This window comes from Leucoraja erinacea, chromosome 32 (genome assembly GCF_028641065.1).
Source record: "Leucoraja erinacea ecotype New England chromosome 32, Leri_hhj_1, whole genome shotgun sequence".
NCBI lineage: Eukaryota > Metazoa > Chordata > Chondrichthyes > Rajiformes > Rajidae > Leucoraja > Leucoraja erinaceus.
The window spans coordinates 20789825-20817487 of NC_073408.1; the positions used below are offsets into that span (position 1 = coordinate 20789825).

The following is a 27663-nucleotide window of genomic DNA, read 5'->3' on the forward strand; positions in this document are numbered from 1 at the left end:
CAAAATGTCACCCGTTCATGTTCCATCCATGTTCTCCAAAGATGCTGCCCAACCCACTGAGTTACTCCTGCATTTTGTGTCTTTCTCGTGCTAGTATGTTTTTTTTAACTTGTTCTCTTAGTTGGCCTTAGAGTGCAGGGAGTGGCTGCGAAAGTGTGATAACACAGAATCAGTGCGCAGATGATTGATGGTCAGTGTGAACTCGGTGGGGTGTACGATCTGTTTCCAGGCTGTGTCTTTTAATCAATCTAGTAAAGTCATACTGTACTACCCACCCTTACACTGTCCATTGCCGTGAACATCTATTTTGTTCAACGTGGAGAAACTATGCAAACTAAACTGGAAGGCTAACTTCTATGGGATAAAAGGGGATCTAGATAGGATAAAATATGATCAAAGATTGACAGGAAATTCTGTGACAAACCAATGAGTGACCTTTTGGGACACTGCTTCTGGTACAGATACATTATGGTCGAGAACTTCAAGTTCGAAGGTCGAGCTCCTTAGAGTAGAGAGGTGGAAAATATGATGGGAAATAGAAAGTGAACAATGCACGTCAGCTAAATTAATCAAGCAAGATCTAGGCCAAATACAATGTGTAGAGAGGGGGTAGTGTGGTGGCAAGCAAGCTGGCCAAAGAAAACACGAGTGAGTTAGCAAAAGGTAACCAAAAAACATTTGTCCAGCAATAAAGTAAGCAGGTTTTAAGAGATACAATGGACTAAAATAGGACAAACCACACAAATATCCCAATCAAAAATATGTATCTGCCTCTGGCAGGTCAAGAGGTAACATACTAATGAAAATTGCATATCATAGCATGATATTCTACAACATGTACAGAAGTTAAGTTAAAATGATGAGTTACATAGTGAGGCTTCGATTGAATTAAACTATTTTAATATACAGTAAAAGGTACATTACTAAAACACAGCATTTACCATTAAAAGGAGGTAGAACAACTCAGCTCACAATTACCTATTATATATTTATGGACTTTAAAAAAAAAAAAAAGATCCTACTGTTCTAGTCAACTGATTTGAGATTCAGAAGGAATGAATTTTTCTATGTACCAGGCTCCTTGTGAATATATTGCACATGGAAGCCATTTACCAATTTCCCTCTCTTTGTTGATGTTCTTGCAAAGGTATCACGAGTGAATCTATGCATTAGTTCAGTCTTATGGAAAACCAGGACGAGCCAAGACATGGTAAAAGTTATTGTCACAAAGCCCCTGAGGCAAGGGGGTTGGGGACTTCCTTTGACTGAAGGAACCTTGCTCCATTGTTGAATGAGGCATTGACGGAAGCTGACCTCCACCGAAACAGAGGGGATTGCATTAGATTAAGGCTAGGTGAGCACAGGGGATCTCAATCCCACTTAGTAGAACAAATTCAAGTAATGGAAACCTGTCACCTGACCTGTTGAGTTCCTCCAGCACTTTGTTCTTTACTTAAGATTCCCGTGTCTGCAGTTCCTTGCATCTCCATTGAGTATGGAATTTGGGATGTTATGTTAGTCGTACATGGTGTTGGTGAGACAGCAGTTGGAGAATCGTAGATACAGGGAATTGCAAATGCTGATCTACTAAAAAAAACCTCATTAAGTACTGGAGCAACTCAGTGGGTCAGGCAGCATTTCTGGAGAGCTTGGGTAGGATGCTTCTGGTCGGAACCCTTCAGACCTGAGCATTGTGTTCAGTTTTGGTCACCCTATTGGTCAGATGCCACTAAGCTGGAAAGACAGCATAAAAGCTTTACTTGATGGCAGGACTCATGGGACTGAGTTATAGGGAAACAATATTTCTTGGAGATAAGAGAGCGAGAGGCGATTGTATAGTAGAGTATAGATTTACGAGGGGCATAAACAAGAAAAAAAATATTTTTCCCCAAGTTCTTCCAGAACTAGAGGGCATAGGTTTAAGGCGAGGGGGAAAGATTTAATAGGAACCTGAGAGGACCTTTTCCACGCAGAGGGCATTGGATATATGCAACGACCCAGAGGAGGAAGTGGTTGAGGCAGGTATAATAACAATATTTAAAAGACATTTGGACAGGTACATGGATAGAATCAGTTAAGAGGGATATGGGACAAACGCGGACAAATAGGACTGGCTTAGATGGGCCAGCATGGACGGGTTTGGTCGAAGGGCCCGTTTCCATGTTGTATGACTCTGAAGAGTTTATGAACAGAGTGACCATGTACCGATTGATGCCGAGGCACAGGTATTGTGGTAGATGAATGTTAAGTAATGTGACATGAGCTGAAATCCATGATAGCTGAGGGAGGGGGGGGGGGGGGGGGGGGAGGATTTAAATTCAGTTAAGAATTTCAATTATAAAATAAAGTTGGTTATAGTAACAATAGAAAACAATCAGAAAGTTGGAAACAAGAAACATTTGATTCACCAATGTCTCTCAGGGATAAGATGTGCTGTCCTTACCGGTTTGGTCTGTATACAAGCTCACTCACAGCAATGCGGTTGATTATTAAATGCCATCTAAAATGGACTAAGATGGACACAAAATGCTGGAGTAACTCAGAGGGATAGGCAAATGGGCGACGTTTCGGTTTGAGACCTTTCTTCAGAATGAGAGTCGGGGGGAGGAAAACTAGAGATATGGAAGGATAAGGTTTGAAAATGACAGATCAAAGCAGACGATGATATAGGAAATGTAGAATGGTTCAATGTAAGAAGGCCTAGAATGGACATCGGTTCAATGGACAATTAGAGATGGACTTGCCAGCTGTGCCCAGTGCCTGAAAATCAAATGTATTTATTTATGGGAGAAAAGTGTGTCAAAAGGGGAACATTCCCTGAAGTTTTATTTTCCCAAATAGCTTTGAGATCTGCTCAAGAGACCAGGAATAACCAGGAAACCTGGAGTACAAGCATAGAGATCTTAAATGTATACGAAAAGACAAATTTGAGTTTAGACCTTGAGACAAACATGAATTATCACAACTTTTATGCTGGCAATTGGTGGCAAACAGCGCTGTACTGAAAGGGTATTAAAGCTATAGAAACGGTACAAAGAAAACAAAATTACATTCATAACAGGAATAAGAATTTATAATTATTACAACCATTAATATAGTTCTACTCTCCATTGGTTGAAGGGAATGTTGACCGTGGAATATTTTGGGACTGAAATTGTATATCAGTTGTTGACATATCTAGTCACCTTTGGAACACCTGCATGAATGCTCAAATGCAAGTTAACACACAGCATCTGCAACCACAATAAAGCTGCCAGAACTCTCAATCCTCAAATTAGCTTATATTGGGAATTAGGTGCTCCGTCCTTGGAAACTTTGTCATTGTGATTCCATTTTCTAACCACCTGTGTATCAAGCTCTCAAAATCCCATGGATGCACATCTGATTGTGAGTGAGAGAATCAACGCAGAATTGGTGTAAGTTATATTCTGGCCCTCAGACTCCGTACATCTCACAACGCCTTCCAAAGCAGAAGCAGGAATAATAGAACATAACCATGTCCTGCATACACTCTGACGAGCCTCCTGACAAATTCCAGATACTTCCAATATTGTACCTTGTCCAGGAAATGTTTGGATATTAGACAGACCAAGTCATTAATGAAAGTCATTTAAGTCATTTTACTTCCTTCAAAAGGGTATCTGCTTGAAAATGAACGTGAAAGAATGGAGGGGGAGGCAGAGAAAGACATTTTAATAAGACCTCCAGCTGTAGAATCAAGTTTGCAAGTCTAATGAACCATAGGGATTAAATCTTCAGTAATGCTAATTCAGAAAATCCCACAGAAAAAAAATGGCAAGGTTGCCTACAATTCAACAGCCAGTTCCTAAGTTTGATTACGTTACCATGGACAGTGGTATCGTCAGTGTCTGGCCTCAACAGAAATAGAAACCAAAATCCTTGGTTTTCTTTTTGCAACTCGCTTCAATTATATACGACCTAGGATCATTTAGTCTACTCACTGTCTACAAAAACCATTGTACCACCACAGAAAGTCTTCCCGAACCTTCAAGACTATGTAAACAGAGCCACTATTGATGAACAGTTCCAAACTGCACAGGAATTTATAGGAAAATTAACAGATATTAAATCTAAAAATCCATAAAATTTACAATGATTTTTTTTTCAAAAAGATCTAGTGGTCATTAGTGTAATTAGTCTTTGATTTGGTAAATTATATGTAAAGTACTCTTTGCATTGAATGTTATTGCATGATTCTAATTTTTTTCACTTTGCTTTCTATGTATTTATACCCAGGAGGGTGAGAATATGAGGCAAGGCACACGTGAAACATCAAACCCGTGATCCACATGGAACTTGTTATCACACAGAGATGGAACCTTCCCTGAAGTTTGTTTTTCCTATTAAGACATTTATAAGGGTCGGATTCCCATTCCGACACTCCTCCTGAGCTGCTTTTATTAGATCATCCATTCCTTCTTCATTCTCCTGGTTCAGTAAAAAGCCCGTACCACCATATCCCTGAGCAACAGTGTGGTAATCTGTGAAGAAATGAACAGAGTGATAAAAAAAAAAAACAACTTTTACTTGGCAAGTAGTTCACTTTCCAAAGGCTATTGCGCCTACACCTTAGTGTGCACTTGTTAGAATGTCACAATTGGGCAGCTAGCAGAGGTGCTCTCAGCACCAGAGACCTAGGTTAGATCCCAGCCTCGGGTGCAGTCTTTGTGGACTTTGCATGCTCTCCCTGTACTAGTTTCCTCCCACATCCCATAGACATGCGGGTTTGTAGATTTATTGGCTTATGTAAAATTGCTGCTAATGTATAGGGAGTGGATGAGGAAGTGGGATAACATAGAACTGTTGTGAATGGGTGATGACAGTTGAGGTGGAGTTGGTGAGCAGAAGGGCCCGTTTCCAAGCTATATCTCTAAACTAAACTTCATGCATACAGTTGTGGCTTTGTTTTGGAGGCATACTGGAGCTCAAACACAGACTCCTTGTATGCAACTCAAAGAATGTTTGCTTTTCACGTAGTTTGGTATTTATGCAAACTGTACTCCATGTTTTCTTGAGATGGACTAATTTCAAATCACATTGAATAACGTAACAACCCAGATCATGGAAGACAAAGTATAAGAAAATCTAATGGGTCCAAAGGCAGACATGTCAATAGTTCTTGATGTCTTCTACCTAACGATCTCAAAGGAACTGGCAGCAGAAATAATGGAACTGTTAGTTGAGGTTTTCCACGACAGAGCAAGTTCCAAGAAAGTAGCAATGAATTAGAAAACCGTAAAATGTAATTTGCTTGTTCAACGAGGGAAGGATTGAAAAAGCAACAAGCTTTAAGTCTTTAGTTTAGTATTTACAGTTGGCAAGATACTGGAGTCCACACTCAAGAAAGAAACTGGAGATTATTTAGAGAAGCGCTTAATACAATCAAAGCAAATGAACATAACTTATGGAAAAATAAATCATGTTTGATTCGTTGAGGATGTAACAAGCAAGTGAAAGAGAGGAACTTGAATATCCAGTGTGTTTAGATTTCCTGAAGGCATTTTACAAGTGCCAGATGAATAGCTGATGCACCAGATCACAAGGTATTTGGGGAAAGTGTGTTTGGGGAAAGTGTGTTAGCATGGATTGAACACTGGTTATCACATAGAGAGCAGTGTATTAGAATAAATGTTTAGTTTAGAGATACAGCATGAAAACATGCCCTTAAGCTCACTGGGTTCACGCTGACCATCGATCACACATTCACACTAGTTCTACGTTATCCCACTTTCTCACAAACTATGGGACAGTTTGCAGAAGTCAATTAACCCACAAGCTCATATGTCTTTGGGACTTGCTAGGAAAACGGGAGCACCCAAGGAAACAGATGCAGGCATAGGGAGGACATGCAACCTCCACACAGACAGAACACAAGGTCAGGATTGACCTCGGGCCTCTGGAACTGTGAGGCAGAATCTCTTACCAGCTGCGCCAGTTGTGTTTTTCAGCTAAAAGGATGCAACAAGTGTTGTATCCCGAGGATTGGACTCAATCATTAACAATTTACACAATGACCTGAAGGAGAGAGCAGAGCACGTTATCCTGCTTTATTGATGACACTAAAATAGCCAGGTGGGCACATTGCAGTGAGGAAAATTAGACTGGCAGGATGAATGAGTGAGATAAAAACTTGGCAAATGGGTTTAACGTGTGGAAATGTGAAAATTTCACTTCAGTAAGTGAAATTCTATTGATAGACTAAAGATAGACATTTTTTTAATGGAAACAAATAGTACACAGTAAATTTTAGAAGGTTCTAGGTGTCCTTTTTGCATGGACCACTAGCTAGCAGGCAGATGCAGCAATTAGTTAGAAAGGCACATGGCATATTGTCTTTTATAGCATGGGGTTTGGAATTTAGAAATAAGAAAGTGTGCTACAATTGTACAAGATGTTGACGAGTCCACACCTGGAGTGTTGTGCAGTTTTGGTACCCTCATTTAAGAATGAATATATTCTCATGAAGAATGAAGAACCCCAAGATGTATTCATTGGTAGAATTCTTGAGATGAGAGAGCTGTCTTATCACGAGTAACTAAAGATGTTGGGTTTTAGAAGAATGAGGGCGAGACCTCATTGACACATACAAGATCCAAAAGGGCATGACAAGGTAGATGTTGAAATGTTTCCACGAGTGGGTGAATCGCCAACATGGACATAGTTATACGAGAAGGTGGTGGTCAGTTAAAGCTGTGGTGTGTATGAGCTTCATCTCTCAGTGGGTGGGGAATCTCTGAAATTCTCTTCTCAGGAAGATTATGGAGGCTAGATCAATGGAGGTACTCAAAGTGATAGACACTATTAAAAAAAAAAAACCCAGGTAATTCAGGGCTATGGGGAAATGGCACAGTAGAGGAATTGAGCCTGGGACAGATCATGGTTATATTGAGTGCTGGGGCAGGATTGGAGAATCAAGCAGCCTATTCCTACTCTTTGTTCCATTCCCATCCCTTCTATTCATACAACAGCCAGTGGTAATGGTGGCTGGGGAAGGGAGATCTCAGGCATTAAAAATGAGTCAAGAGGGTTCAATATGTACCATAAACAGAACAATGAAATTATTTCTTACAGCAGCACAACAGATCTGCAATCACACTACTCTTGGATAACAGAATAATCAAAAGAAAGTTCAATAAGAAAACCCAATATTAGTGCAAAACAAAAGCCAGAGGTCAGTGCAACCAGCTACATTTCAATGGAACTCCATAGTCCAGATCTAACAGTTAGCCACGTACCGGTATACGCCAGGTCACAGGCCACGCTGCTGCCTAGCAACGGAACCTGTTCTCGTGAAATCTGGCTCCAGCCCGCATCATTGCCCACCAAGGCAATCACTGGAATCTGAAAGAACAGGTAAAGGGAAGATCCAAATTTTAATGTACACACAATTGGACATCACGCATTAAGACCTCTGCAAATATAGATCACGAGACCTGCTTTAAAATAGTCGGTAACTGTGTTGTGAGGGAGCAGTGATTCTAGGTGGGAGGTTGATTAACACCAGCCAGTGAAATCAAACTCAACAACTGAGGCAGATGTTCCCCCACGCCAGCACTTAGGCCTTGACTTCATCCAGGCATGCTGATCAGCCACGGCACTTTCGGCCTGTTCCAGCTAGTTGCAGCTCCTCCTTTGCTGCTCATCGGGCTGAATGATCATTTGTAGACTTCAGCCTGGGGAATCTACACCTTGGCACATGCAGAAACATCGTCATACAAACGAATGGGACAAATCGGCATGCGCTAGAAAGTCAAGTTACCTTTTAGCATTCAAGTTGGTTTGATAATATATTTTGATTCTAGATGCTTAAAAACATTTTAAAGTGAAAAATAAACGGCTTATAATTTAATATTTAAAGAGCAAGCATATCCATGTATAACTGAATGCTCGTGAACACCAAATACGTTTACAAATGTTCACAGGTTCCAGCCGCGCTTGGCAGCTTCAACAGCTCACGTGCCAGAGGACATGCAGACTCACACACTGTATAAATGTTACAGGGAGTTCAGCCAGCTGCCTGTAGTGAGACAGCTCTGCCACACCAAGTGTGCTGAGAAGCCGACTCTCAAGAGGCAACTAAGCCCAGAAACCAACAGCATGTCTCTGAGATATGGTAAGCAATTCTGAGAGAAAGGAAGATCTGCCTCATTCTAATCATTCATATGTATCTCTCAAACTATAAGAACGATACATGCTTAACATAATTAAAATATCTCAAGGCTGCAATTGGAAAAATAATTGAGCTGATTAAAAATTAGGCAAAATATTCCCGAAGGCTGAGGACAAGCTGTCCCAGTGCTCACTGAACTGTGGCTATAATGTGGCTCTGGAAATCCAAGCTGGCATCAAACAAGAAAAAAGCATAGTGCAAAGAGGTGGTTTGCAAAAAGGCAGCATCAGGACATCTTGTACATTTTAACTTCCAACCAGGGCCGACAGACAAGGTATTACTTTGCTGGAGATTGCACTCAGCAAAGCAGCTGTTATTGTAATAAAATTGTTTAGAGTCGTGGATTTAAGTCTAGCAAAAGTCCAATACATACCTTGTGCCGTTTGAAAGTGTCGAATTCTGCAATGCTGTAGCCCAGAGAACCATCTCCATAAATGATCCAAACCTGGATAAGGTAAAATATACTTACAGATTTCCATAGTTTGTATCATCCTCTTAGACAGAGCGCAGCTCAATTCTAAAATTGAGTGTGGATTTTTAAACTTAATGTTTGTGAATTGAATCAATGAATATGTTTATAATCTCTGAACAATCATATTTTTCCCAGTCAAAGAATGCTTCAGCTTAGAAACTGGCCTTTCAGCCCATCAAATGTATGCCAACCATCAAGTATTGATCTATACCATTCCCATTTAGCAGCATTTGGTTCATAGTCTTCTAGGTCTTTGCAATTCAAGTGCTTGTTCGGCTATTTCTTCAATGTTTTCTGCCCCCACCACCATCCTCTCAGGCAGCGTCCCAACTTCCCACCACCCATTTGGTGCCATAAATTCTTCCTCGTATTGGCTCTAAATCGTTTATCCTTTACATGACAGTTAGTGTAAGACACCATCTGCTATGACAAAATGTTGCCTACTAAGTTTCCTATCTGTAGCTCGATCAGGTCACTTTTCTCATCCACTACACACTAGAGGCAATTTTACAGAGGCCAATTAACCTACAAACCCACTGGTCTTTGGGGTGTGGGAGGAAACCAGTGCCTAATTCGATATTTTTTCACCGAGGCTCACTTGAAATTCACAAACTAGAGCAATATACTGTGTGCAAAGACTCTATTAACCTGAGACTCTGGCCGGCAAAGCTTGGCTCCAAGTGCAAAACCACCACCTACTCCAAGTGTCCCAAAAGCTCCTGGAACAGAAAAAATAGATATGACAAATCCATTAGAAATGCAGAGATAGTTACGATCGAATTAAAAAACACACACCAAGGTGCACGTCAAAGGTAGAGGTTTGCACCTTGATCAGATAATTACACATTAGACAATGGGTACGGGAGCAGGCCATTCAGCCCTTCGAACCAGCACCACCATTCAATGTGATCATGGCTGATCATCCACAATTAGTACCCCGTTCCTGCCTTCTCCCCATATCCCTTGACTCTGCTATCTTTAAGAGTCCTATCTAGCTCTATCTTGAAAGCACCCAGACAGCCAGCCTCTACCGCCCTCTGAGGCAGAGAATTCCACAGACTCACAACTCTGTGTGAAAAATTATGGCTTCAAATTTCATATTGACATTTGATTTAGCAAAAATACAACATTATGGCACCACTGAAAGAGCACTATATTGATCCAGAGCTGTTCCCTAATACGAAGCATTGAACATTGTCTTATTCACAGAAGACCAAAGACACTACAGTAAAGCTAATTATTCGCTTGCTCATTTCTGCTGTTTGTAGGACTTTATTGTAAGCAAGTTGGCTTTTGTTATTCAGAAGTAATTTACTGGTTGCAAAACATTATGTTGTTCTGAAGATTTGATAAGGTGCTAAATGAAAGAAAATTCTACCTAAAATCCATTGCTCAGTTTGGAGTTAGGATTGTTCCGATACCAACATTAGTCCTTGGGGTACATAACGCCTTTGTGCACTGTGCTTCACGTCACTAACTTGACTGCACTTTAATCTCACAAGGGCAGTGGGCAGTGCTGCCTATATCTTAAAACCCAGAGCACCGCCAATGGCACAGGAGGCCCGGATAGGTGGGTGGGTTAGTTCTTGAAGTTGTGCTCTCATTGTCAGCCTGAATTGTCAGCCTGCAGTTGTACAGGGTCTTCGTGAGACCACACCTGGAGCATTGCATACAGTTTTGGTCTCCTAATCTGAGGAAAGACATTCTTGCCATAGAGGGAGTACAGAGAAGGTTCATCAGACTGATTCCTGGGATGGCAGGACTTTCATATGAAGAAAGACTGGATAGACTCGGCTTGTACATGCTGGAATTCAGAAGATTGAGGGGGGATCTTATAGAAACTTACAAAATTCTTAAGGGGTTGGACAGGCTAGATGCAGGAAGATTATTCCTGATGTTGGGGAAGTCCAGAACTAGGGGTCACAGTTTAAGGATAAGAGGGAAGTCTTTTAGGACCGAGATGAGAAAATCATTTTTTACACAGAGAGTGGTGAATCTGTGGAATTCTCTGCCACAGAAGGTGGTTGAGGCCAGTTCATTGGCTATATTTAAGACGGAGTTAGATGTGGCCTTTGTGGCTAAAGGGATCAGGGGGTATGGAGAGAAGGCAGGAATGGGATACTGAGTTGGATGATCAGCCATGATCATATTGAATGGCGGTGCAGGCTCGAAGGGCCGAATGGCCTACTCCTGCACCTATTTTCTATGTTTCTACGAATGCTCTCTCGCCACTTTAGGCAGCATTTGTCAGGACTCCACGGGGATGTTATACTTTTTTTCAATTATGATTTTAAGCACATCCTTGAATCTGTCAATGTCTTTCTTAATCCCTTCTCATGAGAGTTTGGGGTGGAAGGTTAAGACAAGGGGGACTCTGCCCTTGTTACGAGTGGAGGGGATATGGAGTGAGAGCAGAGTTACGGGATATAGAAGACTCTTCCCGTAACTCTTCTATACCCCATAACTTTGATGATTCAGTTAGCACTTACCAGGATCGAGCCATCGAAGAGGTCCTCTGGGTTTTAGGATATAGGCAGCACTGCCCACAAAATCACCACCATCTGTAACAATTATGCTATCCTCCTCCAATAAGTGTTCGACACGATGCAGTACCTTCAAGGGGTTCAGATACTTTTCCAATTTCTCCTCTGACTTTTCACTGGAAGAGAAATGAATAAAGCACTTCAGAAACTTTGGCAGTTCTTAACGTCTCAACAAAACATTTAATCGTTCTAAAAATTAGAGATCTCGTGCGGCTAAGTTGGCAACATTTTTATCTCAGGTGGAAACGTGTAGGCTTCAAGGAGGTAACCTAGATCTGTTGAAAGGTTGACACAAAATGCCGGAGTAACTCAGTGGGACAGGGAGCATCTCTGGAGAGAAGGAATGGGCGACGTTTCGGGTCGAGATCCTTCTTCAGCTGCTGAAAGGTTACTGATCTGAAACAATCTAATCTTTTCTCTCCCCATTCAGTGGTTGGCCTGATGAGTATTTCCAACAGTTTGTAATTTTCCAAGACATTCGTCCACAAGAACAAGAACACAAGAAAACAGGAGCAAGAGTAGGCAAGGAGCCCCTCAAGCCTGCCCCACTATTCACAACAATCATGGATGACTTTGCTGTCCCCAACTCTTCTGTGCCAGTTCCATGTCTGAAGAAGGATCTTAACCCAAAACATGCCTGTCCACGTCATCCATAGATGCTGCCTGACCCGCTGAGTTAGTCCAACACTTTGCATTTTACTTTCAATTCCTTAATCTTTGAACTATTTAATCAATCTCAACCTTAAATATATCTAAAAATCTGGCCTGCGCCATCCTCTGTGGCAGAGAATTCCAGTGATTTACGACCTTTCAAGAGGGGAATGTTTTCTGCAGTTTTACATAATAGGCCCTCATTTTGCTCCTCAAACAGGAAAGCAGAAGTAAAAATCAGAAAATTAAAGAGTCAGCTAGTCAGGCAGCATCTATGAATCGAGAAACAGATACTTAATCAGAATAAGCTTGAAAATAAATTAGTTAACATTTATTTTACATAGTTTGCATCGCAATCACTAATTGTGAAAATGAAAGATCTCACAAACCTAAAGTTTCTATTGTACCTTACACCCAAATCTCTTAACACAATTAAGGTTAGCCTTCACTATGCCGAGTCTTCACTCGACACATCTATTCTCAGTCATCATTTTGTAGCTTAAAGCATTTGTTGTCACCCCTTTAATCCATGTTTTGGGGGAAAAAAACCTTTATTCCAATAGATTTTTTAAGAATGAAGAATCTTTTCTCATTACATTCCTACCTATTGGCCTTCTCCTTCTTAACATCTTCCTCCTTCAGACACTGGGTCCAGTCGCTGGGAGCCTGGTAGCCCTTTAGACCTTCTGCCAACATCACTAAAAAGGATCCAGCATCTCCTGACAGAAATATAATCATGACAGTTAGATACATTGCAAGCAGAGCTACAGCGGAACATCCTGATAAGATCAAATCTCAGAACAGCGAGTTTGGATTGGATCCAGTCAATGTTTGCTCATTTAAAGAAGCATCCTTGTCAAACTCAAGCAGAGTCAATAATCAGCCAATTTTAATAAGTGACAAGCTGCGGTCTTTGCAGTAATAAATAATACTGAAGACACAACAGGGCACTGAAAATATGTTCTTTCCTAAATTCAACTTCTAGTACAGGAAGTTTCACTGCAATTGGTTCAAGGACTCAATCTGGAGAATAGACAGGGATAAAGCAGTGTTGTTCTCCTCGTCCACCTCCTTCCTCCCTCCTCCCCCACCATGGGGAAGGCTTACGTCCCCCCCAAGACAATACATGGAGGGGGATGAAGGGAACCGCAAGTTCTTCTCTTGTTCACTTTCAAGCAAAATCTTATATGAACCTCAAATGAAAAGCTAGAACTGCAGTCTTTGACCACAGAGCGAGTGAGAGGATAATAAACAGAATATTTGCAGTAGGGTTGACAGACCAAGGCTTTCCGGGTGAAGCTTGACAGGACAAAAATCTTTCAGTAGTGGAAGAGTCACGAACAAGGAGATATTGGAGCAAAATAAGGGATTTGATACCAATGTTTTTGGTATCAAGGAGAGGGAAATTAATGTTTATAAACTATGATTGGTGGAGTTTCTTTCGTTTTTAGTTCTAGAGAAGTATATGTTTTTATAGATTATGTGTCTTCTGTGTGTCTTTTTAACTTGACTTGACTCTCTGAACAACCGCACAAGAGTTCCTATGTGTGTAAGCACAAATGGCAAATAAAGTTTTTGACCTTGACCTTTGTGTAGATATTAGAAAAACTGAATTTAAGTTACATTTGGATGATCGTGTGTCAAGAATGACTAGTCAAACAAATAAATAGGAATATGGAGTCCTAAAGGTTGCAACATTCCACGACAGAAGATGAAATGTTGTTCTTCGAACTTAGATAGAGTTGGACCAGAAAGTGGACGTGCAAAGGATTAAAATAATAGGCTTCCAGAAGTTCCGAGTCACCCTTGTGAAATGAATGGAATTTTTTTACAAATAGTTCATCGATCTGCTTTAAAGCAGTAATTACTGGCAAGTTTTACAATTTAGCATATTGCATTCAATGTTCAAAATATTGTCTCTCCACATCAGATAAAACACACTCAGATTGGGTGCAGAACACTTCTTTTAAGTCACAAATCCAACTGAGGTACCAGTAACCTTTCAGTAATCCTTCATCCTAATCTTTGTCTTTCCCCTCTCCCTCCACCCCTGATCAACAAAGCCGCGTACAAACTCAAGAACCCATTTTCCATCTTGGCACAACGCAGCCTTCAGAACTCAATTAATTTTAATTTTCACATAATTCTCATTTTCAGAGAATGATATCGGAGCCAGCCAGTGCTAAAATCATTCACCAACAATATTAACTTCAGTTTTTTCTCACCAGATGGTGCGCTGATCATTTATAACTTTCTTCTTTATTTCAAGTTTCTAATAACTGCTGTGCTTTTCAACTCACACCTCCAGAACTTTTTCCTTTTAAATATTGTTATCTTCCTCCATTTACACTGCTCCAGACAGATTAGCTATAATTTACAGACATTCATTTCCTTTCCGATATACACCAAAACCAATCGTGTTAACTGGACCACCTTAGCCCCTACCCGATCAGACATTCCCTTCTTATCTTTCCTTTCTGCAACTTTAAATTTCCTTGTGTTCACACTTTTCCAGTTCTGAAGACGGATCACTGACCCGAGTGTTCGCAGCAGTTTCTGCGCTTACATGAATCTACCTAGACTAATTTCTCATTGTCCGCACTATACCACTCCCTCTCCACTTGAAGGTGAAAAGTGCTTGAACGCTGTCACCTTACTGTCAGGGGTTATGGGGAGAAGGCAGGAGAATGGGATTAGGATGGAGAGATAGATCAGCCATGAATGAATGACGGAGTAGACTTGATAGACTGAATCGCCCAATTTTGCTCGCATCACTTATTTTCATATTTTCCAAAAAGACTCTTTCCACATGAACCTGGCAAAGCTCAAGTCCTACGTAAATATTTTCTAACAATGGAAATGGAAAACTCAATACAAATTCTACATTGAAAGCCCTGACCAAATGCATCTTCTATTTAATTTGAGAGCATAGAGAAAAAAATGGCTTGTATCATGGGTAATCTTACAAAGGCAAGAGACTAGACTAGTCACTAGATGGTTCACAGATTTCGTCAGGAATATGGGGCATCCAATTCTGAATTTTTAATGACAAAACCACCACTTACCTTTTACAGCGAGTGTCGGCTTCCAGAAAATATCCGAGTTTTTTAGCAGCTGAGAGTGATCGCGATTAACGGCAATTATCTTGCTGCTTCTAGAGAGCACACGTCCATAGGACAAACGGAAATCACACACAGTGCCTGTTGTGGGGAAATAGATTCAAGAGAGTTTATTGTCATGTGTCCCAGATAGGACAATGAAGTTCTTGCATGAATACAGAACAGATCAGTGTGTCCATATACCATTACATAAATATATACACACATGAATAAATAAAACAGATAAAGTGCAAATAAACAGATAATGGGTTATTAATGTTCAGAGTTTTGTTTGAGTTGAGTTTAATAGCCTGATGGCTGTGGGGAAGTAGCTATTCCTGAACCTGGACGTCACAGTCTTCAGGCTCCTGTACCTTTTACCTGAAGGTAGCGGGGAGATGAATGTGTGGCCAGGATGGTGTGGGTCCTTGATGATACTGCCAGCCTTTTTGAGGCAGCGACTGTGATAGATTCCCTCGATGGTAGGGAGGTCAGAGCCGATGGACTGGGCAGTGTTTATTACTTTTTGTAGTTTTTCAGCTCCTGGGTGCTCAAGTTGCCGAACCAAGCCACGATGCAACCGGTCAGCATGCTCTCTACTGTGCACCTGTGGAAGTTAGAGAGTCCTCCTTGACATACCGACTCTCCGTAATCTTCTCAGGAAGTAGAGGCGCTGATGTGCTTTCTTTATAATTACATCAGTGTTCTCGGGCCAGGAGAGATCTTCAGAGATGTGCACACCCAGGAATTTGAAGCTCTTGACTCTTTCCACCATCGACCCGTTAATATAAACTTCCAAATTCCACAATCAGTTCCTTGGTTTTGCTGGTGTTGCGGGCCAGGTTATTGTGCTGGCACCATTTGGTCAATCGGTCGATCTCTCTTCTATACTCCGACTCGTCCCCATCAGTGATACGTCCTACAACAGTGCTACGCAGTCATGAGTATAGAGTGAGTACAGCAGATAAAGCCATTGGATTAGGGGGGGAATCTGTAATCACTGCACTAAGAGCACAGTAACTCCACACGATAACATGACAGTTAGGAGGTCTGATTACAGTCAGAGTTCAAGTTAACCATGATGTGACATTCTCACAATAAGCACAAATCCTTTTATTCAGATTTATTCCAGTCGACGCAAGCACGAGACACAATTCAGTCAGCAGCATACTGACCTGCAAGAATGACCAGGTCAGCTTTCTTTAGAGCATCCCTTCGATTCTGCCGGATATGAATGGGACTGTCCCTTCCTAACATTCCTCGAGCCATGCCTCCCAGGAAGCAGGGAATGGCCAGAGATTCCAACGCTGACCTATTTGGAAAAAAGTGTACACGTCAGGCATCGTTGAATGACTGTTGACCATTAATTGTGAAATTCTGACTAATAAGAGTTTCTACTGATCTGAAAATACTGTTTGTTCGAAAGTCTGCCGTTTCACGCAAAGCACTATTTGCACCATCAGCAGCTACAGCATCTTGATTAGGGTGGCAGAGGTAGAGTTGCTGCCTTACAGAACCAGAGACCTGGGTTCAATCCCGACCACGGGTGCTGTCTTTCTGGCGTTTATACGTTCTCCCTGTGACCGTATAGGTTTTCTCAGGGTGCTCTGGTTTCCTCCCACACTCCAAAATCATGCAGGTATGGAGATTAATTGGCTTCTGTAAATTGTCTCTAGTTTGTAGGATAGTGCTAGTGTGAAGGGTGATCACCGGTCGACGTGGACTCGGTGGCCTGTTTCTATGCTACATTTCTAATGTCCAAAGTATAGACCTATGCTATCAAACACTTACATGGCAGTCCACTAATTTGTATATCTTTGGGTTTGTGTGCAAAACATCTGCATATAATTTTTTTAATGCATCATAAATGCTTTGCAGTGTTTAAAATGGGGAAAAAGAATTACCACATCCTCTAAAGAGTTGCAACATCTTCTCCTGGGAGTGAAGCATCATCTATCTTCAAGCAAGTTGGTGGCGATATTTGACTCTGAACATTAGAGGACAGATCTCTTACAGTGAACCTGAACAGGATTCTGGTGGCAAAACCCATCCATCAACTTCAAGCATAGACCAAATGAAAATTTGAATCAGCAGAATATCTTAGGCTTTGCCATTTATATTTATCTTTCACGTATAATAATGAGAGCTACTCCACTGGAACACAGACAACAAGAACATTAGAAGTTATCCCATAGATATCAGATAGTTACCAACTTACTGGACTTTTTTCACTGGTGTGGGCGGGAGTGTGACCTGGCTTCCAAGAAGAATGACTGGTTTTTTAGCCCTGCTCACCATCTCTACACAGCTCTGCACCTGAAGAAACAAGAATAAAGTTGCCAACATTGAAAATAAAGAAACTGCAGATACTGGAAACGTTCCGCAGGTCAGGCAACACCCGTGGAAAGAGGAAGATTACCAAAAGAACCATGTCATTCTTCAACATGGAAGTTTAACTCTTTCTCCTAAAGAAGCTGCCTGGATTTACCAGTATTTTCAATGTTTATAACATAAAGGAAACATTCAACTAATGCACGCATTGATTAATACTGAATGTTCTTGAGCTGAAATGAACATGAAAGATTGATAGCAGATGTGATTTGGCTGGCTTTTGCAGCAGTTTCAATTACAAGTGCTGGTGCTCATGCCCTGGGAGGGTGGTTAATGCCCAGGCGTCCATGTGTGTAACGTCAGGATGTGGAAATGCATCTGGCATAATCTCGGTACACGTGACAATAAGGCACCATTGAACTCTGCATACAGTTCAATGGCAGGGCACGATCCTGCTGGAATTTGCCAGCATTACACTGGAAAAAAATCAACACTGGGATCACGTTCTGCATCAGAACATGATCCAAGAGGTGATTTGTCCAGGCATCATATCATCAGGGATTTTATGGGATACGAATTAGGACACAAAAGGTAAAGGTACATTTTTAAAAAATTCTTTTGATCCAGTTTAGTGTTTTTAATTATTCAAAAGCGCATTGTGTTTTTAATCACCAATTTTCAATTTTATATTTGCAATTAGTTACTACAATTTTCATCGTTTTTTTTTTAAATTCTCTACCAACTGATGCCTCTTTGGTGACAAAGCTCTGTTTGTACCTATTCCAGAAGCAGAAATATATAAAAGAGTTTCTTGTACACAGTGGCATTGCCTTATGTTCCACAATTTCCACCAGCCATTTAGATTGTGCTGCTGGATTCTAAAGAAGTTGGAACTCTGCCCCTGGATTCGGGCAGTGTATGCATGTTGATGAGAAAACAAGACCTATCATGAAAATGATTAACAGAACTGAGATAGGACCGTACGGTGCTGTTAATCATTTTCATCACCCTACTGATAAGGTAGTTTCAATCAGCCTCAACATCCTTCACTTGTGAGAGATGACTGAGACGTTATCACTCTCTGGTTCTTTGCCTAGGTTTAGAATGGCTTTTGGTAAGCTTTTCAAACTACGATATTCACAGCCATGCTCATTAATTACCATTTCAGCTTCAGTCTCAATACATCTATACTGCATGAAAGACATTACGCAGTGAATGCGAGCACAACCTCAGTTGACTCTGAAGCAAAATGGCAAGGATGCTGGAAAAACGTAGCAAATATTGGAAATACTATTGGCAATGCATGCCACATTTGATTTCCAATACTGTCTCAAGTCAAGTTTATTTTATTTGTCACATACACATACGAGATGTGCAGTGAAATGAAAGTGGCAATGCTCGCGGACTTTTGTGCAAAAGACAAACAACCAAACAAACTATAAACACAATCATAACACACATATTCTTTTACATAATAAATAATGGAAGGAAAAACGTTCAGTAGAGTTAGTCCCTGGTAAGATAGGCATTTACAGTCCGAATGGCCTCTGGGAAGAAATTCCTTCTCAACCTCTCCATGTGTGTAACGTCAGGATGTGGAAATGCATCTGGCATAATCTCGGTACACGTGACAATAAGGCACCATTGAACTCTGCATACAGTTCAATGGCAGGGCACGATCCTGCTGGAATTTGCCAGCATTACACTGGAAAAAAACTGGAGGTGTTTGCCTGACCGTAGCAGCTGGAACAGTCTGTTGCAGGGGTGGAAGGGGTCTCTCATGATATTGTTGGCTCTGGAGTTGCACCTCCTGATGTATAGTTCCTGCAGGGGGGCAAGTGAAGTTCCCATAGTGCGTTCGGCCGAACGCACTACCCCTCTGCAGAGCCTTCTTGTCCTTGGCAGAGCAATTCCCAAACCAGATGGTAATGTTCCCGGACAAGATGCTTTCCACCGCCGCTGCGTAGAAGCACTGGAGGATCCTCGGAGACACTCTGAATTTCCTCAATTGCCTGAGGTGGTAAAGGCGCTGCCTTGCCTTACTCACGAGTGCTGAGGCGTGTGATGCCTATGTCATATCCTCGGAGATGTGGACTCCCAGATATTTAAAACAGTTCACCCTATCCACAGGATCCCCATTTATCCTCAATGGAGTGTACGTCCTCGGATGATGTGCCCTCCTAAAGTCCATGATCAGCTCCTTCGTTTTTTTGATGTTCAAGAGGAGGCTGTTATCCTGGCACCAGAGTGCTAGATCAGCCACCTCCTCCCGGTAGGCCTTCTCATCATTGTCTGAGATCAGGCCCACCACCACAGTGTCATCAGCAAACTTAATTAGTGAGTTGGAGCTGAACCTAGCCACACAGTCATGTGTGTACAAGGAGTACAATAGGGGGCTGAGGACGCAACCCTGGGGCGATCCTGTGCTCAGGGTGAGAGACTTCGATGTATTCCCTCCCATCTTGACTACCTGGGGCCTGGCGGTGAGAAAGTCCAGGACCCAGGCACACAGGGAGGTGTTGAGCCCCAATTCCAGTAGCTTCCCGGCCAGTCTGGTGGGGATTATCGTGTTGAAGGCTGAACTGTAGCCTATGAACAGCATCCTCATGTAGCCCCCCCTTCTGGTTGTCCAGATGGGAGAGAGCGGTGTGCAAGACTTGGGCGACCGCATCGTCCGTGGATCTGTTCGGACGGTATGCGAACTGCAACGGGTCCATGTTCCGAGGGAGGAAGGTGCAGATGTGTTTCTTCACCAGCCTCTCAAAGCATTCCATGACTACCGAGGTATGGGCCAACGGACGGTAGTCATTCAGACAGGCTGGGGAGGCATTTTTTGGTACCAGTACAATGATAGATTTTTGAAGCAGGCAGGGACCACGGACTTGTCCAGGGAGAGGTTGAATAATGTAGTGAGCACTGGAGCTAGCTGCGTAGCACAGGACTTGAGTACTCACCCCGAGATGCCATCGGGGCCTGCAGCTTTTCTCGTGTTCACCCGTGTCAGAGCCCTCCTCACGTCATGCTCGGACAGCGAGAATGTGTGCACATTCCTCCCTTCAGCTTCGGTAGCCAGCCCGCTGGCGGTATTGTCGATAGTCGGCAGACCTGGAGTGGTGTTGCCCCTCTCAAATTTAGCGTAAAAGGAGTTCAGGTCATCAGTTAGGGAGGTGCCGGCACTTGTGGATGAGGGAGGGGTGCTCCGGTAGTTGGTTACAATCCGTAGCCCCTGCCACAGGCTTCTGGTGTCCTGCTGCTCCATCTGTAACTCCATCTTGTCCCTGTACCTTCTCTTTGCGTCCTTCACTGCCCTTCGCAGTCAGTAGGACTACGCCTTGTAGACGTCCATGTTTCCTGATGCCAGGCCCGAGTTGTAGGCAGCGGTGCGAGCATTCAGGGCCACACGAACAGACCTGTCTACCCAGGGTTTTTGGTTCGGAAAGGTGCTTACCCTTACCGTGGGGACGATGTTGTCGGTTACTGTTGCGATGAAGTCCGTGACTGCTTCCGTGAACTCACTGACGTCACTGGAACTTGCTTGGAACATATTCCAGTCGACACTACTCAGTGCATCTTGCAGCATGGCCTCTGACTGGTCAGACCACCGCTTTACGTCCCTCGTCTATACCGCTTCCCGAACTATCCTCCGTTTATACTCCGGCAACAGGAAAATGGCAGCGTGGCAGATTTTCCTAAGGGAGGGAGTGAAACGGCCTTGTAGCCTTTCCTGAACGGTGTGTAGCAGTGGTCCAAAGTTCTCTCCCTCCTGGTGGCACACGTGATGTGTTGGTAGAAGTTCGGCATGACCTTCTTGAGATTTGATTTATTAAAATCTCCAGCCACCACCATAGCCGCATCCGGGTACTTGTTTTGATGTCGACATAGCACATTGTGTAGGGCCAACAATTTCATATTATCAGCCACGCCAGCCTTGTATCATTCAGTTTTTATTTCTCGTCTCCAAATTTCATATGATTACCTTCTCTGACCAATACTTCCACCTGATATATAATTTGTTATTCACAATTCTTTTTCATCCTTTGTCAGAGAACATTGACATTACGTTTTCCACTACCTCTATTCTGTCCACACTATGATAGATATTCCCTTTGGTTCTCTCTGGCTCATTCACCAATCTCGACTGTTTAAAACTAGTTTTATCTCCCAACCTTTCCTAGTTCTGATGAAATTTAATTGACTTGAGATGCTAGCTTAACTTCTGGTTCACAGAAGCCACCAGCATTTCCTGTTTTAATAGCCAATTGTGTTTTTAGAAGAGACAAGGGCAGATGAGTATTTTCTAATTAGCTGTGGGAACACTGCCAGTTCCTGCAAGAGATACATTAATATCACTCACTGCTTGTCATATGCTTTTATTGGAATTGGCAGTGATGGGCATGCAGCAATTTCTTCACCTGTCATGTTATGCAGAAGAGATGATATTAAGGAACATGGGGTATATTTAACTAAGAATGACTAGATTATGCTGGTCTGTGGAGGCCAAGTCATTGACAATAAAATCAACTCAAGTTATTGGGTATTTTTAAAGCAGAGATCGATAGGTTCTTGATTACTTAGGGTGTTAATAGTTACAGGAAGGAGAATGAGGTTGAGAGAGAAAAATAGAGAGATTGGCAGAGCAGATTCAATGGGTTGAATGACCTAATTCTGCTCCTGTGTCTTAAGATCTTATACCTATTAATGCAGGATACTTGTTTTACACCATACAAACAGGTAGAATAACAAGATTTTTGCCTGCCAACGCCAACAAAGTGAACTTGAAAAATAGGATAAACATTAGTCTCACCAATCAACCGACAGTTGGACATGCATTAAGACATTTAGGGAGATGAATTAGAAAGGCTGCATACTGGTGCTGCATAAAATACTACTGCCTCGCAGGCCCAGGAATGCAGGTTCAATCCTGACTTTGGATGTTATCTGTGTGGAGTATGCATGTTCTCCACATGTTTGCATATGAGTTTCCACCAGGTGCTCTCGTTTCCTCCCACATTCGGATTGTACACTACTCATTAGTGTCAGATAGTGTAAAAACTAATGAGATACAGAGTTGGTGAAAATGTGAAGGAGAAAAGTTACAAGGAAATATAGAGGAAGGAAATGAAACTGAAATAATTGCTTTGTTGGGAGCCAACATGTTCCTGATAAGCCAAAAAGACTTTGCTGGCTCCATTCTGTATTATACTAAGTAGCAAGATTTAAAAAAGGTTATACTAGCACTGAAGGGGTTAAGTCTGAACTTCCCCTCACTCAAAACAAAATAGGCTATTGTTTGGTGGCAATTTATGAACCATATCTTTTCCACTCTGGGAAACAGACTTCAATTTAAGAAAAGATTGTAAGAGATGCGAGAAAGGAGAAATAAGGAACTGCAAATGCAGGTTTGAAAAAAAAAAAATCACAGTCAGGCAGCATCTCTGGATAACATGGATAGGTGACGTTTTGGGTTGGGACCCTTCTTTAGACTGTGAACTAGTTATTCCTAAAGGTCACATATCTTCTTTTGTGGCCGGCACAAATTCCTTTGGTGCTGCATAAATATTAATTTGCATACAGAGTATCATAAGTTTCAGAAATCTACCTCGACAGCGGTGGCCATGGGTACATCCACTGGCAAAGGTGACATGTCTCTTGCATCCCAGGCTCCAGCAAACAGGTTATGTAGATGGTTCTGTAGATACCTACAAAGTGAGGCAGTGAGATAAGTGATTTTTGCTACACACAAGGAATCTTATTCTTATCTTAACACTATTATCTCCCTGAGAATTGATGAAAAAAAAAACATACACATCCCCTTTAATGCCAAACAGCTCTTTTTCCTGTGGAAGATTTCCACACATACCATCAGTCACTGGATGCTTATTTAATTCTGTTAGGGTTTAGATGAGTAATGTCACTACGGGCAGCCTAAATTATGAGTAATGATTGTTCACTTCTCTAAAGAGCCGAGATCCAAAATTAGTGCTGTCAAAGTAACAACTATCCCGAGTATTGAATAAAAATGTTGCAATAGTGTTATCAAAGTCAAATGAAAATACATGCGTGCACATGTGAAATAGGTGCAGGAATGGGCTGGTCTGTTACTCAAGAAAATGTCCAATTTAATTGCAACTGCACTTCCATGTTTCCACTGACTCCTGGTAACGCACCAACCCATGCTCAGCAAGAATCTGTCAACCTTCGTTTAACATTGTTCTAAGAGTCTTCCTCAGAAGGGCAAGTTCTGCAGTTTCACAGACTCATAACCCTCAGAAAAATTGTGCCTCGTATCATATCAGTGGATGGCCTCTTATTTTTCAACAGCAACATCTAGTTGTAGATTCTGGAAATGTTACCCGACACAAAACGTTGCGTATCTATTTCCTCCTACATAGATGCTGCCTGACCCACTGAACTACTCCAGCAAATCCAGACTTTTGCAAATCACGTACAAGACCACTTTCAGAAGACTGCAGTTTCTCACATTCAGATAACATGGACAATAGGCTTCTTTATTTTTCTTGCTTAATACCTACATTTGTTATCCAAAGACATACAGGTTTGTAGGCTTGGCATAATCGTAAATTGTCCTTAGTGTGTGTAGGATAGTATAAGTGTATGGGGGAAAATCACTGGTCGGCAAGGACACAGCGGGCCAAAGGGTCTGTGTCTGCACTGTATCTCCAAAGTAAACTAATAGACAATTTCACGTTTTTTGTCCATCAAACTCCATTTGCCAGAACTCACATAACCCATCTGTATCCTTTTGTGGCTTCCTCACCTTTTCACAAATTAATTCTCTATCCATCTTTGATTCATCAGCAAACCTGGCAACATCTTCGACTACTTCATCCATTTATATCAACTGTAAAAGGTTAAGGTCCCAGCACTGCCTACGATGGGCACACTACCTGTTACGCCTTGCAAAAGAGAAAAAAGACCCATTCCTGCCTCCTACGTGTTTCTTGTTATCCAGCTAATCTTCAATCTAAGTCAATACACTGCCTCCTGCACCACAAGCTTTTACTCTCTGCAATAATCTTCGATGGGGCACCTTTTCAACAACATTTGGAAACCCAAATATGGAATACCTATTTTCTTCGCCAAAGAGGGTAAAGAGTGTTTTATTGTTGTATGTGCCAAAACAGAACAAAGAAAGTCTTATGCGCAACAGCAGCACAACTGGTTTGTAAACATGGCACTCAATACATAGCACAACAATGTTCAATAAATATAAAATCCAATATAGTGCAAAAATAAAAAGCCCAAAGTCTCTAGTGCAGCCCAAACAGCTCCATTATCCATAGAAGCTGGCATTTTTATCAAAGCTCTCTAATAAATTGTTCAAACTCCATTTCCTTTGCATTAAATCACTTGGGTTTTGTCTGGTAACCTCGATTTTTTTTTAAATGTGGTACAAACTTTAATAGTTTTAACATTTCCCCAACAGATGTTAAGGTAAGTACCCTGCAGTTTCCTGTGATAGATACAAAGTGCTGGAGTAGCTCAGCTGGTCAGACAGCATCTCTGGAGAAAAAGGATGGGTGACCCGAAGAGTCATCTTGGGTCTGAAGAAGGGTCCTGACCCAAAACGTCAGCAATCCTTTTTTTCCCCAGAGATGCTGCCTGACCCTCTGAGCTACTCCAGCATTTGGTGGATTCATTGACTCTGTAGTGTAACTAGCAGCCTGTTCTTAAAGAGACAGTTGTATCTGATTACTGTCGGGACACTCTGTCTGCTATAACCAATATCCGTTATAAAGAGGTTTGAGGATTTACTCACAACACTATCAACAATCAGTTTACTGTGGCTCGATTATTCCATGTCTAGCATTGTGTGACGCAACATGCAAAAGAGATGTTGATAGCAACACAGAAAGGCAAATAAAAACGACTTGGTTCTATTGATCAAAAACAAGCTACAAACATTATATAAAACTAGTTTTAAGCAAATATGCTGATATTTCGGGGTGTGTGAACAGTCTGATAAGTTCTAACTTCAGTCCACCACTAATTACTTTCACTGCAACAAAACCTCTGCATACCCAAATAGAACTGAGAAAAATGGACACTTTCTTTCCAAGATTATTTATTTAACATAAATAAGAGTGGTCAGCATATGGGGGTATTCTTAGCCTCTGCACCCCTGCCTAGGAAAGGGGAAAAGAAAAACAGCCAGTGTTCCAGTTCCCAATCCCTAGCCAGCTTACCTCTACTGGAAAGTGTGCGGTTTCTGGGTGAAGACTGGGCCAGCTCTGCTGTGATGCCTCCACGTTTGAATTGGCCATTCACACTCACTTTCTGGGCTCAGATTGGGAAAATGGCCACGAGTGAGGTGCTGAAAGGTGCCCATGGAACTGTCCTGCAGCACTAAGGGAAAGAAAATCGGAGAGCAATACTTGTGGCCATGTTCAGTTATTGCCAATGGAGATAATGGATAATGGAGCAAAAATAAAATAAAATGGGGGGGAAAAAGAAACAACACCAGCTCCTCCTGACAGATCTATTTATCTCAATCTTCCTACCACCAAGTTAGTCTGCACTAAGGCTGACAAACAATGTTGTGAAAAAAATTGCCCATCAGTGTCTGATATATATATATATATAGAGCTTAATGAAAAGATAACTTAGTGAACTATTCAGCTCAATTGGTCAGTAGTCATTTAAAAGATTCAATTATAGTGAACAAGCTAGGTTTATTCTCTGCACAACTAATAAACAGTCAATATTAGCTGTGTTAATAAACTCACCAGCTTACGGATTTTCCCATAAGTCCTTTGGGTGCCCTCTTTGGTATGATTTCTCTCTGAACCACGTGATAAGGGTAGAGGACATCAATTGGAAACTCAACGAACACAGGTCCTAAGCAGATATCAAATCAGCGCAAACATGTTTTTAATTTTTCAAGCATTTTGGCTTATGGTAGTAGGTACAAAAATAGTTGATATTTGACAATATGGGAACACAGAGCATACTGGCTGTCATCTGCAAGCATTTCTCCAATATACATTAAGCTTTTCCAAAATGCCACTACACTTCATGCTGCCTCTGATAAGCAGCCAACATAATCAAAGTAATCCCAATCCAGTCCTTCCTTCTTCTTCCCCCCCTGTTGGGCAAAGATATAGGAGCTTGAAAACATGCACCGTCACTCAGGAACAACTTCTCTCGTTATTAGGCTTCTGAACAGTCTTTCAATAAGTTAGAATATTATCAGATTCTCCCCTACCCCTTTGAAGACTTTGTGAAGAAGGACCCTGACCTGAAATGTCACCTATTTATGTCCTCCAGGATGCTGCCTGACCCGCTGAGTTTAGAGATACAGCATCAAAACAGGCCCTTCGGCCCACCGAGGCCATGCCAGCAATCACCCGCACACGTTATGTCTTACACACTAGGATCAATTTACAGAAGCCAATTAACCTACAAATTTGCACATCTATGGAATGCGAGAGGAATCCGGAGCACTCGGAGGAAACTCATGCGGAGAACATACAAACTTCATAGAGACAGCATTTAAGGTCAGGCATGAGGCCGCCTCTCTGGCGCTGTAAGGCAGCAACTCTACCGCAGCGCCACTATGCTGGTTACTCCAGCAATATGTGTTTTTTTTGTTCTGTATCTGCAGTTCCTTTTTTCTCCAAGTCATATTAACTGTTAAGTTGCTAAAAAACAAATGTCCAATAGCTGCATACCCAAATGTTTGCCTCCCCCAGTATAAGCAGACTGCACCCTTCCAGGGCCAAGACATACTCTAGATTAAAAGCAGAGAAAGCTTTACCTTGCTATAACTCCGAGCATACCTGCTTTTGGATTGTGTAGGAAGGAACTGCAGATGCTGGTTTAAAAAGATAGACATAAAAAGCTGTAGTAACACAGGACAGGCACTGGAGAGAAGGAACGGGTGACGCTTTAGGTCGAGACCTTTCTTCAGACTCTCGTATTAATTGATTAATAAATTAAGGAAGTTTTAACCTGCACCTCATCTAACAATGCTGATTTTAAAAGCTTGAGGATATAAAACGTATCTGAATATTGGAGCATTCCTGACAGAAATGCAATGTTCCCTTCCAAAAAAACGTCACTCAGTGCTTTCTGATGACAACTGAAATCACTGGAAAATAAATTCACTACGATATTTCTACTCTGGGTTGATGAGATTTAATCCTGCCTTTCATGTCCTGGATCAGTTGTGAGAAATAAAGTTGAAATACTCTGCCCTGAAAGTGAAAATAAATCTTCTGAAGGAGAGGATCTATCCACAAACATCAACCGTTTCTCTTTCTCCCTCATCTCACAGAAGACATGCTAAACTTATTACTGAAATTTATTTTCGCTGCTTTGGCCCCTGTGATTATAAAAGCAGTTCCCCATAGTCAG

General features: G+C 41.7%; 1 protein-coding gene across 1 annotated transcript in view; it reads right to left on the reverse strand.

Annotated features, from left to right (window-relative positions):
* Positions 1-878: 878 nt before the first annotated feature.
* ilvbl (ilvB (bacterial acetolactate synthase)-like) overlaps positions 879-27663 on the reverse strand; it is a 37613-nt gene continuing 10828 nt past the window's right edge. The window contains exons 5-15 of the mRNA XM_055660868.1: positions 26034-26145; positions 22886-22985; positions 17174-17271; positions 16131-16267; positions 14923-15057; positions 12462-12576; positions 11153-11322; positions 9312-9382; positions 8565-8636; positions 7257-7362; positions 879-4502 (exon numbers count right to left, since the gene is read on the reverse strand). Of these exons, the coding sequence (XP_055516843.1) occupies positions 4324-4502; positions 7257-7362; positions 8565-8636; positions 9312-9382; positions 11153-11322; positions 12462-12576; positions 14923-15057; positions 16131-16267; positions 17174-17271; positions 22886-22985; positions 26034-26145 (1295 nt within the window). The 3' untranslated portion in view covers positions 879-4323. The remainder of the gene's footprint in view (positions 4503-7256; positions 7363-8564; positions 8637-9311; positions 9383-11152; positions 11323-12461; positions 12577-14922; positions 15058-16130; positions 16268-17173; positions 17272-22885; positions 22986-26033; positions 26146-27663) is intronic.